Genomic DNA, 16,339 nt, shown 5'->3' on the forward strand with positions numbered 1-16,339 from the left:
TCCCCGGGAGGGCTGTTGACAGGGCCGGGCCCTGGGACCTGCCCCATGGCCCACCAGGCTCTTCTGTCCTCTTGCTTCACCCACACGTTCTGTTTCCGCTCAGTCGCTTTCCCGCCTGCCCCTCACAGCCCCCGGAAGCAGGGGGTCGAGGGGCCCTGTCCTTCTCCGCAGGCCAAACCGCACGTTCTTCTTCAGCTCGTGAAACCAGACCTGCGCTTTTTCTAACCTCATCTCGTCGCCATGAATACATCCTCCAAGCAAATTTCCTGCCTTCAGGGATGTGTAACAGAATGTGATGATTTTTCTCACTGGTCTACTTTGGTGACTCCCGGAACCCTTCGTGGACCACAGCTGCAAAAAGGATCGTCAACTCACGGTTGTAGAATCATCACAACACAGTCAAAGTGAACGTCTCTGATGTAGACACGTTCAAGCACATGGCACATGTCCTTCTACCCCGGGATCTTTGGCTTTATATTCTGGAACAAAACTTGGGGATTCCTGTAACGGTAAACATCATCACCAGTACTCATAACGGTGTTATTTTAAAAAAAAAAATTTTTTTTTCAACGTTTATTTATTTTTGGGACAGAGAGAGACAGAGCATGAACGGGGGAAGGGCAGAGAGAGAGGGAGACACAGAATCGGAAACAGGCTCCAGGCTCCGAGCCATCAGCCCAGAGCCTGATGCGGGGCTTGAACTCACGGACCGCGAGATCGTGACCTGGCTGAAGTCGGACGCTTAACCGACTGCGCCACCCAGGCGCCCCCATACGGTGTTATTTATGAGACTCTGAAGTCGTGGAAATAACTATACTTAGGATCGGTACCAGCTGTTTGAATCGAAGATCTTTATTTTCAGACAAAGATCTCGTAAGGACCACAGATGAAAGATCACGCACAAATCACATTTTCCCCTCAATAGCAAAAATACAAGTCCAATAATTTTTAAAAAGCAGTTTTGAGTGCCCTAGATAGCTGGAAAAACGTTGCTGATTCTTTTTCTGGTCTACCACAGAGCTTTCTAAGTCAGTCAGAAGGATGCCGCCTACCTGGGCTGTATTATTTCCCCCCACGAGAAAAAGTGCAGGGATGGAATATGCTGATTTCAGAAAACTGGCAGTGAAGGGCTCTGAGGGAAGGAAGATTGGTTAAGCTGGAGATACAGCCGGCACCTTTGCTCCTCCCTCCCTCTCCCCCGAGGAAGCGGACACAGGAACACACGTCCAGGAAGGTCTAACTCAGAGAATTACTCATGCTTTCACCAGCCAGACCTCATTGCGGCGTCCGTAGGGCTTCATGGGAGGGTCGTACCCAGCGCAGAAGTAGATGTCACCCCGGCAAGTGGCTGTGCCCTCCAAGGCGGTCCGCAGCTGAGCGGCGTGTGCTACATAGTCGGCCTCCTTGGCATAACCACCAAACTGCCTAGGGTAGAAGAACAAGGGGCTGGTTAAGAAAGCACGCGGTCTCCAAGAGAGGGGGGAGTCTTTAAAAAAAGAAGTCACTGGCCGCTCTTACTATGACAAGCACGTGAGAGCGGTAAGACGTTTGCCACTTCCTAGATGGGGAGATTTGACCCCTCTGAGCCTCAGATCCTCGTGTGTACAATGGGGATGTGCTGTCTTTTCCCCCCAAGGTTGTTATGAACATTAAATAGAGTAATGGATGTGAAAAACTAATGCAGAGCCTGAAACACAGGAGTCAAGTGCCAAGTGTGAGCTTCCCTTTCCTTTCTGGAATCTCCCCGAGCGAGGGTAGGCTGACCTTCCCATAGGCTGTGCCTTCACCCTTCTCTCTAGATCTCTCTACCGCCCAGGCAGCCACTCCTCTGGGCCCCTCTGGCTCTAGCTGGGGAAGGAGGAGGAGACAGGGGCGTTAGCTGGGGTGGAGCTGAAGCTAATGTCTCTTCCCCAGCAGATCCTTTTTGAGGAGGGAGCACATCCCAGCAGTGACAGGTAGCAGCTTTGTTAAAAACACAGAGCGACCAAAGGCAGAGACCCGAGGAAGGCTTGGGAGGCCCCTTGGCAAGCTGTAAGCATGCCCCAAATAAAGAAATCACTTCTAATAAATCCCTTCTCCTGTTCGAATCATGAAAGCCTTCTTTTTCTAGCAAGTAAAAAGACTTTCCTAAATCAGGCTTTTTCTTGATGGCAGAAGGTGGGGACAGAGAAGGAATAAAGCTTGCCTTTTCAAGATGATTATTCCCTCCTTACGTCATCTGCCTACGCTCCAAAATTCATCCTGTGGCCTACCCTAAATATACCACTCTAAATCTGGGTTGCACTAAAATCTTTATTAGAGTCAAATATGTCCCCAATTCTAATGAGCTTTATGACTCAAAAGTCTGAATCTGCACCAGGCCAAGATTAGGCCAAATGCATTATTTTTGGTGGGGTTCTCTGAGTCACGCTTTGCTCTTTTATAAGCGGTTAGTCATGCTGGGCAAGCATTCAGCACGTTGATTACAGGGTTACTGATGTAAAAACACCCAGGATTTCATCTTTAAGGGATTGATTCTTCCAGTGTCTAGACAATCGCCACAGAACATGGACAAAGCTGAGACCAATCTGGAAGAGAAGAAAGTTGGTTCAAGTATATCAAAGAAAGACTACAAGGCAGTTGAAGAAAAGCTGAACTCTAACTCAATGAGAGGAAACTGGATTAGCAGACCAACGATGAACATTAAAGAAAGACTGTTCTGGCAATAAAAGCTTGCAAGACATTGGAATTATTTTCAGAGAATGTCTATAGGTTGAGAGCCACTTGCCTGAGACGAATCAGATGCTGAATGTAGGAGTGCGGAGTGCCCTCTGCATCCCCCTCTCATGCTGTGACACTAAATTTTATCCTTGAAAATGAACAATGTTGGCTCTTTAGGCTACTGGGTTTTTGAAACGTCCAAAGAAGGTGTGGTCCTCAAATACCTTCATTCATCAGTTGGAGTCAAAATGGCTAGTTGTGTGCTCAATCATACTACCTCTGCCCTTTCCTAGCTCACGGTCTTGGGCAAATGCTTGAATTTCTCTAATCTTCAGATCCTTCAACTGTTAAATAGGGTCGACAGCAGAATCTCAGAAGGCTGTTGTAAAGATGAAGGGAGAAAAGACTGTGAACTGCTCAGCACAGTGCCCGTCACAAAGTAAGCCCACAACAAACAGAAGCTGTTGTTGTTGCTTTGCAATTCTGCTCAGAACAGCTATCTGGTTCCCTGCCTTTGGGGTGGGGGACATGACGGTAATCTACGGTAATATCAGGAACCCGGGAAGATAGCCTAGTAATGAAGAACCGACTCGATAAACAATCTCATCTTCTCAACTGGACCCTCTCTCCAAACCCTGTTTACTTTTTCACTCCACTTCCCCCGCCCCCATTTCTTTTCCCTTTTTCTTTTTTTCTCTCACTCTCTTTTGTTTCTTTCCTTTCCTTCCTTCCTTCCTTCCTTCCTTCCTTCCTCAGCACTTATGACCTTCTAACATACTATATAATTCATTTATTGTGTTCATTGTCTATGGTCTGAATTCCTGAAATATAGGCCCCATGAAGGCAGGGATCTTTGTCACTTTCCCCCCTGGTATATTCTGAGCACCTAACACAGTGCCTGACACATATTAGATCTATTGGCGAGATGAACAATTTTGGGATAAACAATAAGGATTAGGGTCTTCAGGTTGACAGACCTCAAGATGATAGCACTTAGGTCTATTGGCCTCCATATTCACTCACTCATGTAATAAAATCTGAAGCACATACTAAGGGGACAGTAGTGGTAACAAGAAAACTGGATTGACTGGAGTCACACTGGGAAGGGCTTTGAATGCCATGCCGACTTTGAACCTGATCCTAGATGCAAAGGTGGACCTACAAGGGGGTTGAAAGTAAGAGGCTGACATGATCAGGTTGTGTCCTGGAGAAATTCCTCTGGTGGCAGTGGAGGGAGAGATAGAGTCAGTGGAGGCCAGGAACAGCCAGGTGTGAGGTGGAAAAGGCTTCTGGACAAAGGCACAGGTGAGGGGTGACTGGATATGAGGGGAGGGCAGGGAGAGGTGGAGGAGTCGAAGATTCTCCAGGGCTTCCAGTAAAGTCTCTAGATGGCAACTGGTGCCAATAACCAGAATAGGGACGCTAGGTTGAAGAAAACAAGGAGTGGGGTGAGGACGGTAAATAATTTGGTTTGGGGGCATGTTGGTATGAAGGTGCATCTGTGAAATACATTCATGCAACTATTACTGTGTACCTAAGTGTGTGTCGGGCACTGTGAAAAGCTCCTCAGACCTGGGAAAGAACTGGAGTCAGAGATCCTGATTTGGGAAGGTGGGCCTAGTGACAGCTACTGGGAGTCCTCAGTGAGAGGCTACTGGCTGTCATCATGGTAAGGAGGGAGACGAGGCCTGGATGGTGAGCAGACAGAGGGTCAGCAGTTTGCTCTTGGGAGTCCTACTCCCCAAGCGGTGAGCGGAAAAAGTGGCCTTGGCAAGGGCCACTGGAGAAGGAGCTTGTCTGAGACGTGACATGGAGAATGTCGTCATTTGGGGATTCTTAAGTTCATTAAAAAAAAAAAAAAATTAAAAAATATTTATTCCCATGCTGACTGAGATGCTGATAATGAGAATAAAAATTCCCTATTGCTTCACCATGGAGGTATTCTACTAGATAACGAACCAAGCGAGTGGGCCATGAAACAGATACATGTGTTCTCCTCACTGGTAAATCAACCAACTCACCCATACCCAATCACAGAACTGCACAAACAGGCCAGAAAACCAAACCCCACAGGGCACGCGGTCCTAATAAATGATTCAGGCCCAGTGCTGGCTCCTCAGCCTGTTCACAGGTAAGCTGCCTCCTTCCTCCCTGCCTCAAGCTTCCAAGCTCTCCGCGGAGGGTAACACAGTGCCCATGGCTCTCCAAGTTCACAAGCACGTTTGAGTGTGATTTCAAGAATTCTCGTAACGCGCTTTGAGCTCCTCAAAGGAAGTAAACACGAAGTCTATACGTTATTTTTGTAAGCCTGTTAACAAGTCTCAGACTCCATCTTCAAAGAAGCTCTCCTCCGGGGCACTGTATTTTATCTCCCCTCACGTCAGAGTTCAGCATTTGGAACAAAGAATTGGGTTACTATGGGAACCGAGGAAAGACACACACACCCTAGACTGCAGAAACATGAAAGGAGCTGACTAAAAAGGTCTGGAAGAGGTTGGGGAGGGGGGGTGGTGGTGATGGATGATGCAGGCATCAATGAGGCAGGCCAACAGACAAGAGGCTTTGGTCCAAAGAGGCAAAAGATAATAATAGTTCAGGCATGCAAATAAAATAGGAAGAGAAATGCACGGTCTAGCCTGACCACCCAACTTGGTCTAAAACTTTATCAACAAGCCCACACAAATTTAGAGACAGTCTGCTGTGCATGTAGCCCTGTGCTAGGCAAAAGAGGAATTAAGACTAGGAGCTGATAATTTCACGTCCACAGGAAAGAAGTCACACCATAAGGCATGTCAGGCCATCAGACTGAACCGTGCTCATGGAGTCGAGCATCACGGGGCACAAAACACAAGCTAGACACCACAGAGCTGTAAAGACGACGAAGACGTCTGCCTACCCTCTCGAGGTCCAACTGTAGTGGTCAGGACAGAAACACACATAAAGATTATATAGGGCAGAAGGAAGCACTAGAATGAAGGTCGAAGGTACAAATGGAATGCTCTGGGGGTGGGGAATAGGGAATGATTGGTTCTGACTTACAACACGAAGGGAAGGCATCATGGAGGACCTGATATTAAGCACTTGTTTATTGAGCATCCCTTCCTGATGCCAACAATGAACAATACGACAAAAATGCCTGTCCTCACACAGCTTCCAAGAAGCAGAAGCTGGAGACAGTCTGTAGGAGGAGCTGGGTGAAAGTGAAAGCATGGAAGTGGAGGGTGCCTGTGCATGTGTTGGAGGGGGGCCCTGGGAGCTGGGGGGCGGCGTGCGCTGAGATCAGGTGGACACGGAGTGGGGCGACGTTGCGGATGCGATGCCATGACCGAGCATTTTTACTAGGCTTCGCTGCCTGGCTACACATTCGGGGACCCAGCCCAAAGTTTCCCCATCCCCCTTCTCATTTTATTACTAGCTTGGGCTTAGATCCCAGCCCTGATGCGTGCCTAGGTCAGAGGCAGGCCCGAGGCCCGTGACCAGAGTCGAGCAGCAGGGGGGAGGGAGTGCGATCGGTCCCACGCTCTACGGAAGGTGGTGATAAAAGGACAACTTAGAAGGGGCAGAGGTGGAAGAACTAGAAATTATCAGGAGGACGCGGCAACAGTTCAGGCAAGAGGTGCCGAAGACCGAGGCGATGCGGATGCAAGGGGAGGCACGGCTGGGGGGGTGACCAGGACTTGGCCGACAGTTGATGTGCCAGGTGAAGGAGTCAGGATGACACTTGAACGGGACGAGTAGGAGGACAGAAGGGACCTTTGGTAAGACAGAACACAGGGCATCAGATCTGGGGAGGACATCTGAATTCCATGTTTGACGTATTGATTTGGGAGACCCTGGGGAGGTGTTTGGAAAGATGCCTCCTGGGGAGCTGGGAACGAGAGGCTGGTGCTTGGGAGACAAGGCAGCGCGAGCCGTGTTGACTCAGGCTCATCCGCCCAGAAATGGTGGCTGAAGTCCCTTCCAAGTACCCGTTCGCGGAAGACTGGCGGGACACCTGACCGGTTGTGGGGGGAAATGTTTTTAGATTCGGAATCTCATCACTGGCAGGCTCTTAGAAGGGAGGCGGCTTAAATATCAGAGGTACTCGATAGACATTTGCCCAGTGGAACCAAACTTCCTAGTTAGTACGAACATTACACAGCACACGGGCTGCACGTCTCTCCAGACGATGGTTAGACTCCTTCAGGGCAAGGGCTTCCTCGCCTTGTCACCTGTCCCTCTTACTGTTAGATACTTCATGCCAGAGTAAGAAATATGCTCCCCTATAATCTCAACCCACAAACACGACTTCTTATCTTGGAAATAACACAGTCCTCAAATACTTGAGACATCATCTGTCTCTCATCTCTCTTCCCCACTAGAATGTTTTTCGGGCTTCAAAGGGCGGCCACGTCGCTTGTTCCCCTGCACTATTTTGAGGACCTATAGCAATTCCTGGCACAGAGTAAGTGAATAATGAATATGTGGTGTTTCTGAATGAATTCATGGATGTGTAAATGGCCTCACCTTAGTCATCATGTTGAGTCTGATGATTGCTAAGACATTCAAGGGAGCTGGAGAGACGGTCAGGCTGGAGATTTACCAATGGAAGGGTGACAGTTGAAGCTGTGGGAGGGGACCAAGATCTTTAGGGAGGACAGCAAAAAAAGAGAAGTGCAGGGAAGGCAAGGACCAAGACTTTCACTCACTTATTTATTCAACTTTTAACTGAGCACTTACTAGAGACTAGCCCAAGGTCCTGTCCTCAAGAATATCCTGGTGAGGGAGTAGACAATAAACAAATGAACAAATGGGTATATAATGCGAGTGAGAATAAGTGAGGTGAGGAAAATAAAGGGTGAGGGGACAGAAAAGGAAGGGGTGAGGTTTTTGAAAGAAGGTGAGGCTCCTTGCAATCAAAAGGACAGAGCTTGAGTATTGAGCTGACCAAGGAGGCAAAACTGTATTATGTCACCCTCGGCCTGAGCCTCCTGTGATTACAGATGGGTGCTGGAATTATCTACGAACTTGGCTAACACTGGTCTATAGCTCTGGGAACACCCTAGAAGCTTAGCAGTTGTACTCTTTTTACCAAAGTTCATGTTCTCTAGGCTGAACTTCCCAAGCTGCCAGTGTCCTCAGTTAGGGGCTGGTTATTTATTTATTTATGTTTATTTATTTATTTTGAGAGAGAGAGAGTAGGGGAGGGGCAGAGAGAGAGGGAGAGAGAGAATCCTAAGCAGGCTCTGTGCTGTCAGCACAAGGCTGATGTGAGGCTCGATCCCACAAACCATGAGATTGTGACCTGAGCTGAAATCGTCTGACACTTAACCGACTGAGCCACCCAGATGCCCCAAGGGCCTGGTCATTTAGAGAGAAAAACATCATCAGCATCCGTTGCTGCCTCATGGCTGACAAAGTTGTGTCATATGCACATTCACTGGACCCTAACAACAGTGCATCATAAGTTTTATTTTATTTTATTTTATTTTATTTTAATGTAATTTTTTGAGACAGCAAGACTGTGAGTGGAGGAGGGACAGAGAGAGAGAGAGAGAGAGAGAGAGAGGGAGAGGAAATCTTAAGCAGGCCCCATGCCCAGCATGGAGCCCGACACAGGACTCGATCTCATGATCCTGGGAAGGGTTAAGAGCCAAAATTAAGAGTTGGACACTTGGGGCATCTGGGTGGCTCAGTCAGTTATGCGTCCGACTTTGGCTCAGGTCATGAGCTCCGCATCAGGCTCTGTGCTGACAGCTCAGAGCCTGGGGCCTGCTTCAGATTCTGTGTCTCCCTCCCTCTCTTCCCCTCCTCCGTTCACACTCTGTCTCTCTCAAAAATAAACATTAAAAAAAAAAAAGTTGGATGCTTAACTGACTGGGCCACCCTGGTGTCCATAAGTTCTATTTTATAGATGAGAAAACTAAAGCTCAGAAAGCCCAACTGTAAAACTCATAATTATTAGAGTTGAGGTTTGAACTGAAGTGTATCTGTAGTAGCTTGACTTTTTTGTCAATTCTAGTAAAACTTGACCTGATTCTCAGAGGGAAGTGAAGTCAAGAAGAGAAGAGGCTAACTCTCACCAAGGGTCTACCTAATGTCTCGCGATGTGTAGGCATTTGTGGATACACAATATTGCATCCTCACAACAACCTTGTGGGTTAGGTACTCTTGCTCCATCTTATACTTGGGGAAACTGAGGCACAGAGAAGCTCGGCAACACGCCAAAGGTCCCGTGGCCATTGAGCTAGCATTGGATCTCAGGTCACCCTGACAATGAACTCCTAGTTTCCAACACTTTATACCCAGACATTTCACTAAAACTGTCAACCTTCTCCTGCCATCGGTCTCTGTTGAACTCAGTGCTGAATTACGCTGAGGAGGCTGAGCTGTAACCTAAGTGGCCTTTGTGGAACACAGAGGGAGGACAGTGGTCTGGAATGGGGCCACTCATATCAATGTGAGGGTATTTCTATTGCCTCTTGTGAATACTAAAAGGATTCTGATAGTATTATTCTTTCTTAGTCTTCTGTTCATTGACTGCTAACACATACTACTAATAAATGTATACCCCCTTCTGAACATCCCTTCACAAGCTCATACAAAAGGAAGGCTGCATGAAGGATGCAAAGCTTTCATTGTGGAATTAATTTTTTGGTCATCTAATGCACATACTGTGTACTTGACTTTCTACTACCGCATTCACACTGCCTTCCACATAAAGGTACTTTTAAATGCACATTTGACTTGCAGTGACACCCAGTGGCTGGTTGAGGAATAACATATGTTAATTTAGGACCATGTGTTCGGTTAAAAAAAAAATTCACTAAGCCATGCAAGATACCATTATTCATCATTTTCATCGGTTTAGATTTCAGAGAATTAAAAGGAAACTTCCACAGACCTGATGTTAATAGTACTTTTAAAGAGATACCCTCTCACACTATAAGGAACCAGGGTCCTTGGAGAAATGGCTAATTCCAGCTCTAGAGCAAGAAATGCCCAGATGTGCTTGAAACATTTTTGTGACACCAGAAAGCAAGGAAGCTACCATAGAGCACTAGAGTCATGTCCAAAGGACTCAGAAACCAATTGGAAGAGGCTCCCACTGGCCAAAGATGGACAATTTGAACATCAGTAAGAACAGCTACAAAGAACTGAAACACACCAATTATGTCTAAATTCCTGTGTTTATACCGACACTCAAAAAACAGATCGACACCACCTTGCGTGTGGCAGATGTTCAGGAACGAAGTCATTATTCTGAAAACAGATAAGGAGAAGGCAACAAGCTACAGAGAAGGTATCTCGCTTTTTCTCTACGACTCCATCTCAGGGAAGTCAAATGGCAGACGAGGAGAGGTTTCTCTTTGTATCAAAGTATTCCAGCTAATAACTGAAGGACAAATAGAGCACATTATCACTCTACCAGCTCTAAGAAAGGGCTCTAGGCAAGGGTGATCTACAGTCGCTGACCTCACAAAAACAGAGGCAAGCAAACTGTATGGGCCCCCGATAGAGGGATACAGCACCACCTATGAAACATCCTTGCCAAAAGCAGCAGCTGGAATCTGACTATGCCTCTGGTTCTAACGACTAATTTTCAGGCAGTGCCGGAGGCAGAGGAACACGTTAAAAGGTCACTGAAAGGCAATCTGCAACATTCAGACTCCTGGAAACAAGAGGACAAATGACCCCTAGGCAGTAATGAAAAATGAGAAGGTGTAGTGGCGAGGAAGGCCGCAGATTAGTAAAAGCTTAAAAGGCATACCAACCAATTGCAATGAATGGTTTTTATTTGGATCCCGGCTCAAAACAAACTTTTAAGAACAAATTTTCAGGTAGTGGGAGAAATCTGAACACTGGACATATTTTATATTATTATCACATTAATGAAATGATGTTAAAATTTTTTTTTTAATTTTTTTTCAACGTTTATTTATTTTTGGGACAGAGAGAGACAGAGCATGAACGGGCGAGGGGCAGAGAGAGAGGGAGACACAGAATCGGAAACAGGCTCCAGGCTCTGAGCCATCAGCCCAGAGCCTGACGCGGGGCTCGAACTCACGGACCGCGAGATCGTGACCTGGCTGAAGTCGGACGCTTAACCGACTGCGCCACCCAGGCGCCCCTAAAATTTTGGGAGTAATAAGACATTATGAGTGTGTTTTTAAAAGGTCTTTTGTAGTCACACTGAAGTATTTGTGGATGAAATAATAAAATGTCTGGAATTTGCCTAAAAATAACCCAGTGGAGGGGCTGGGTGGTAGTTGTGAGGGTACCCATGACACAGATTTGACCTTGAGTTAATTATCTTGAAGGTGAGTGATAGGTTACATAGGACGTCATTAAGTTTATTGTATCTTTTTATTACACAGGTTTGGCCTTGAGTTAATTAATTATCATTGAAAGTAAGTGATGGGTTATGTAGGATTTTACTATCTTCTATTTTTTTATAAGTTTGAAAATTTCCATACTAAAATGTTAAAAGAAAAAAAATCATACCAACTCATCACCCTGGGTCTGGTAAAACAGACGATTCAAAGCCAGCCTCGTCCGCTTGAAGTCTTATGCGAACTGATTTAACCATGTCAACCTCATTCCTCATGAAATCAAAAGGAGCGAAGGGGAAAAAAATTACTGAAACTTACCACAGGTCATGAAGTGGTTTGTAAAGACGGAAGCATCTTAGTAGCTACTGAAAGGTACTCTTTAGTAATAATCCTATGAGGGACATTGTTATGGCACTCGACAGATGGAGAAACTGTCTTAAAGAGGGTGAGGGACTTCCCAAGCCTCTGAGATTCAAACGAAAATATACTTATTCATTGGAGTATACCAGACTGCCTCCCAAGACACAGGGAAGAGAATGGAACAGAGGGATCAGGCATGAAGGTCAGATAGGTGAGACAGAGGGCATAAGATTTAAGGAGGTGCTTATTCTCTCAGTGCTAACCCTACACTTGGACAACTGTGAAAGTGGGTGTCTCTTTAAATTCTGGGCCACAGGCACCTCACCTCGCTTCCCCACTCTAGTCTCTGCCCTTGGGAAAGACATTCTTTTTTTTTTTTTTTTTTTTTTTTTTAATGTTTATTTATGAGAGAGAGACAGAGAGACACAGAATCCGAAGCAAGCTCCAGGCTCTGAGCTGTCAGCACAGAGCCCGACTCGGGGCCAGAACCCATGGACCTTGAGATCTTGACCTGAGCTGAAGTCGGATGCTTAACTGACTGAGCCACCCAGGTGACCTGGGAAAGACATTCTTTACTTAGAGTTTGCTTTCTCTGCAGACTCTGTAGTGAAGGCTGGAAGGTCTGATGACTGGAGAAAAGCGGAGTTTCCAGTGCTAGCGGTCCAACTGCAGTACACGCACTGTCCTCTGGGGGGCCCTGCGTCGCTTGGCCTAGGACTGCCCAGAGCAGCCAAACTCACATTCCCAGCCTTAGTGTTGGCAACAGAGAAAGTTGCATCCTCAGGTGCAGAAGTGGGGCGGGGCAGTCAAATAAGTATGTTTGGAGGCCCCTGGGCGTGGACAAAAACTCTCCAGTGCAAGATAATTTGTATATTTATTTTTCTTTAAGTTGTTCCAGAGCAAGAGCAGATCCATACCTATAGTTGATACTGGTGACATTCTTGGTCTCTGACTATACATGGTTCAGTGCCTGTCACAAAGTAGGATTTTGAAAACAGGGAGTCATTGATTACCTACGAGAGACTTGGTTTCTGAAGGGAGGTTGGGGCCCAAAGAATAAAAACATGCAACCATCTGTACCTGTTGTGCTCTACAGTCAAAAGGAACATGGCCCCATTCGAGGCCCTGGCAACAGGACTAGAATGATAATAGTGCTCTGCTCAAAGGACCATGGACAATGAACAGCTAAGGGGGTGGCAGTCCAGCTCTGGCAAATACTCCCTGCCCTTCTGGCATTCAAAGGGAGCATGGGCTAAAAAAGGAGATTCCCCCAAGTCCTTTATGTATTTGTGTACTCATTTACATATTCGTGACCCCAAACTACCGCTTGACTTAGATATTCCCAGAGTCTCCCAGAACCCTGCTGTGGCTAATGTAGATGTTCAGCTTAAGCTGTGGGGATACTCTATCCAGGTGAATGTGACAACTGGCAAATGCATTTATTCAGGTACAGTACAAATGTTTGTGCGTTGTAAGCTGAAGAAACAGAAGTGAGAAATTGTCAGGACTCAGTATTTCTTAACTTAATTCACCGACAATACAGAGAAATTAAGGAAACAATCCTATTGACATCAAATAGGAAAGAATACCTAGGAATAAATTTAACGAAGGAGGTAAGAGATCTGTACCTGAAAACTGTAAGACATTAATGAAGAAAATTGGACAAGACACAAATAAATGAATAGATATTCCATGCTCATGGATTGGAAGAATTAATATTGTTAGGATGTTCATACTACCAAAAGCAATCTACAGATTCAATGCAATCCCTATAAAAATTCCAATGGAATTTTTCACAGAACTAGAAAACCAACCCTGAAATTTGTATGGAACCGCAAAAGACCCCAAATAGCCAAAGCAATCTTGAGAAAAAAAGAATAAAGCTGAAGTGTATGTTCTGATTTCAAACTGTATTACAAAGTTATTATAATAAAAACAGTACAGCATTGGCATAAAAACAGATATACAGATCAACGAAACAGAATAGAGAGCTCAGAAACAAACCCATGCATATATGGTCAACCAGTTCACAACAAAGAAGCCAAGTGTCTTCAATAAATGGTGTCTGGAAAACAGGGCAGCAACAGGCAAAAGACTGACATGGGACCTCTATCTTACGCCACACATAAAAATCAACACAAAATAGATTAAATACTTGAACATAAGACCTGAAACCATAAGATTCCTAGAAGAAAACATAAGGTGTAAGCTCCTTGGCATCAGTCTTGGCAACAATTTTTTGTATTTGGCAACAAAAGCAAAAATAAACAAATGGACTACATTGAACAAAAAAGTTTCTGCACAGCAAAGGAAACCATCAACATAATGAAAAAGCAACCTACTAAATGGGAGAAAATATTTGCAAATCATATATCTGATCAGGAGTTAAAAGCTGAAATATATAAACAACTCCTATAAATCAATAGCAAAAAAGCCAAACAATCTGATAAAAAATGGGCAGTTGGTTAAGCATCTGACTTTGGCTCAGGTCATGATCTCACGGTTCATGGGTTCAAGCCCCATCTTGGGTTCCACGCTGACAGTGCAAAGCCTGCTTCAGATCCTCTGTCTCCCTCTCTCTTTGTCCCTCCCCTGCTGACACACACGCACACACACACACACACACACACACACACACACACTCTTTCTCTCTCTCCCCCCCAAAATAAATAAACATTTTAAAAAAGTGGGCAGAGGATCTGAATAGACATTTTTCCAAAGAAGACATACACATGGCCAATACGTACATGAAAAGGCGCTCAACGTCACTAATCATCATTGAAATACAAATCAAAGCCACAATGAGATATCACGTCACATCCATTAGAATAGCTATTATCAAAAAGACAAGAAATGACAAGAGTTAGCAAGGCTATGGAAAAAAGAGAACTGTGCACTGTTGGTGGGAATGTAAATTGGTGCAGCCACTAGGGAAAACAGTATGGAGGGTCCTCAAAAAATTAAAAGTAGAACTACCATATGATCCAGCGATTCCACTTCTGGGTACATATCCAAAGGAAATAAAATCACTATCTTGAAGAGATATCTGCACTACCATGTTCACTGCAACATTATTTATAATAGCCAAGATACGGAAACAACCTGGGGGGCCATCAACAGATGAATGGCAAAGATGTGGTACATATATACAATGCAGTATTATTCAGCCATAAAAAAAGGACAATCTGCCATTTGTAACAATGTGGATGACTTTGAGGGCATTATGCTAAGTGAAATAAGTCAGACAGAGAAAGGAAAACACTATATGATCTCACTTATATGTAGAATTGAAAAAAAACAAACCCTGAACTCACAGAGAAGAGCTTGATGGTTGCCAACGATAGGGGATGTAGGCAGAGAGTTGGAGAAATGGGTGAAGGTGGTCAAAAGGTACAAATTTCCAGCTATAAGATAAATTTGTCCTGGGGGGATATAATAGAAAGCAAGGTGACTATAGTTAACAATATACTGTAATAAATATTTGAAAGTTATTAAGAAAGCAGATCTGAAAAGTTCTCATCTCAGGAAAAAGCAATTGTAACTATGTCAAGTGATGGATGTTAACTAAACATTATGGTGATCATTTCATAATATTTACCTATATCAAAGCATTACATATTGTATACCTTAAGTCACTATAATGTTATATTTTAATTATATCTCAATAAAACTGGAATAAAATATAAATGTAATGTAAATGCTTCCTCCAGATGATTAAGGAGTGGTGATGGAAGTCACGTGCTACCCTGGATGCCTAAAGATTCCTCTCCTTACAACAATAAAATAAAAACAGAGAGAGAGGCAAACCATAAGAGACTCTTAAACATAGAGAACAAACCGAAGGTTGTTGGTGGGGAGGTGGGGGGATGGGCTAAATGGGTGATAAGCATTAAGGAGGACACCTGTTGGGATGAACACTGGGTGTTACACTAAGTGATGAATCACTGGGTTCTACTCCTGAAACCAATACCACACTGTATGTTAACTAACTTGAATTTAAATAAATAAATTAAACACACACACACACACACACACACACACACACACACACACACACAGAATCCTCTCCTTACAGGGAATAGACAGTGATGCTTTCCCTCTCTTCAATCTTAACACTGTCATCGGTGGGAACTGGCGGGTTGCTCTGAAACTGGTTTGGAATCCGGAACCAGACTTTCAATTTCTTCTGCAGGGAGCCATCATCACTTGGAAACACAGCAAAGGAAATAGGCACGGTCATGCCCATCCCGATTCCTGAAAACATAAAAACCCACAGAGTGAGGGTATTGTAGACAGAACTTTGGCTAAGAACTGTGAAAGATCTGCTGGTCTCATTCTTCTTCCAAATCAGGATTCATTTTGTTCTTGAAATTAATAATAAACCTTTCAGGTATGAAAACTGTATAGTCAGATACATACAAAACACCTCTTATTTGTATATTTTGGAAATAGGAGTGTAGTGATTCAACTCATTTGGAAAACACTATTTGCTAATATATATCAAGACTGTAAATAGATCAGTATCTAATTACTCTCTATTTAAATATAAATTTTAAGGAAATAATCCAAAATGTGGAAAAGGTTACAGGTGATAGGATATTCATTGCAGCAGAATCTATAATTGTGAGAGACTGGGAGCCATATAAGTGTTCAAAACAGCAATATGTCTAAGTGAATTATAGGCGCATGATACAATATAACATAGCTATCAATAATTATGCTTAAGAAGATAATTTCTCAAAGGTGGAAATAGTTATGAAATAAGTAACAGAAGGGTATACAATTGCACAAACACTATGATTACATTTTAAAAGCCTATTAAAGGATGCCTGGGTGGCTCACTCGGTTGAGTGTCGTACTTTGGCTGAGGTCATGATCTCACGGCTTGTGAGTTCAAGGCCCGTGTTGGGCTCTGTGCTGACAGCTCGGAGCCTGGAGCCTGCTTCGGATTCTGTGTCTCCCTCTCT

General features: G+C 44.5%; 1 protein-coding gene across 2 annotated transcripts in view; it reads right to left on the bottom strand.

Annotated features, from left to right (window-relative positions):
- Positions 1–834: 834 nt before the first annotated feature.
- The window catches only part of HEBP1 (heme binding protein 1), a 38,590-nt gene continuing 23,085 nt past the window's right edge, over positions 835–16,339 (bottom strand). The window contains exons 4-6 of one of the 2 annotated variants that reach the window (XM_047868188.1): positions 15,446–15,626; positions 14,687–14,794; positions 835–1,425 (exon numbers count right to left, since the gene is read on the bottom strand). In XM_047868188.1, coding sequence (XP_047724144.1) covers positions 1,254–1,425; positions 14,687–14,794; positions 15,446–15,626 — 461 coding nt within the window. In that variant the 3' untranslated portion in view covers positions 835–1,253. The remainder of the gene's footprint in view (positions 1,426–14,686; positions 14,795–15,445; positions 15,627–16,339) is intronic. The other variant, XM_047868189.1, reaches the window with a different exon arrangement.

The sequence above is a fragment of the Prionailurus viverrinus genome, chromosome B4 (assembly GCF_022837055.1).
Source record: "Prionailurus viverrinus isolate Anna chromosome B4, UM_Priviv_1.0, whole genome shotgun sequence".
Lineage (NCBI taxonomy): Eukaryota > Metazoa > Chordata > Mammalia > Carnivora > Felidae > Prionailurus > Prionailurus viverrinus.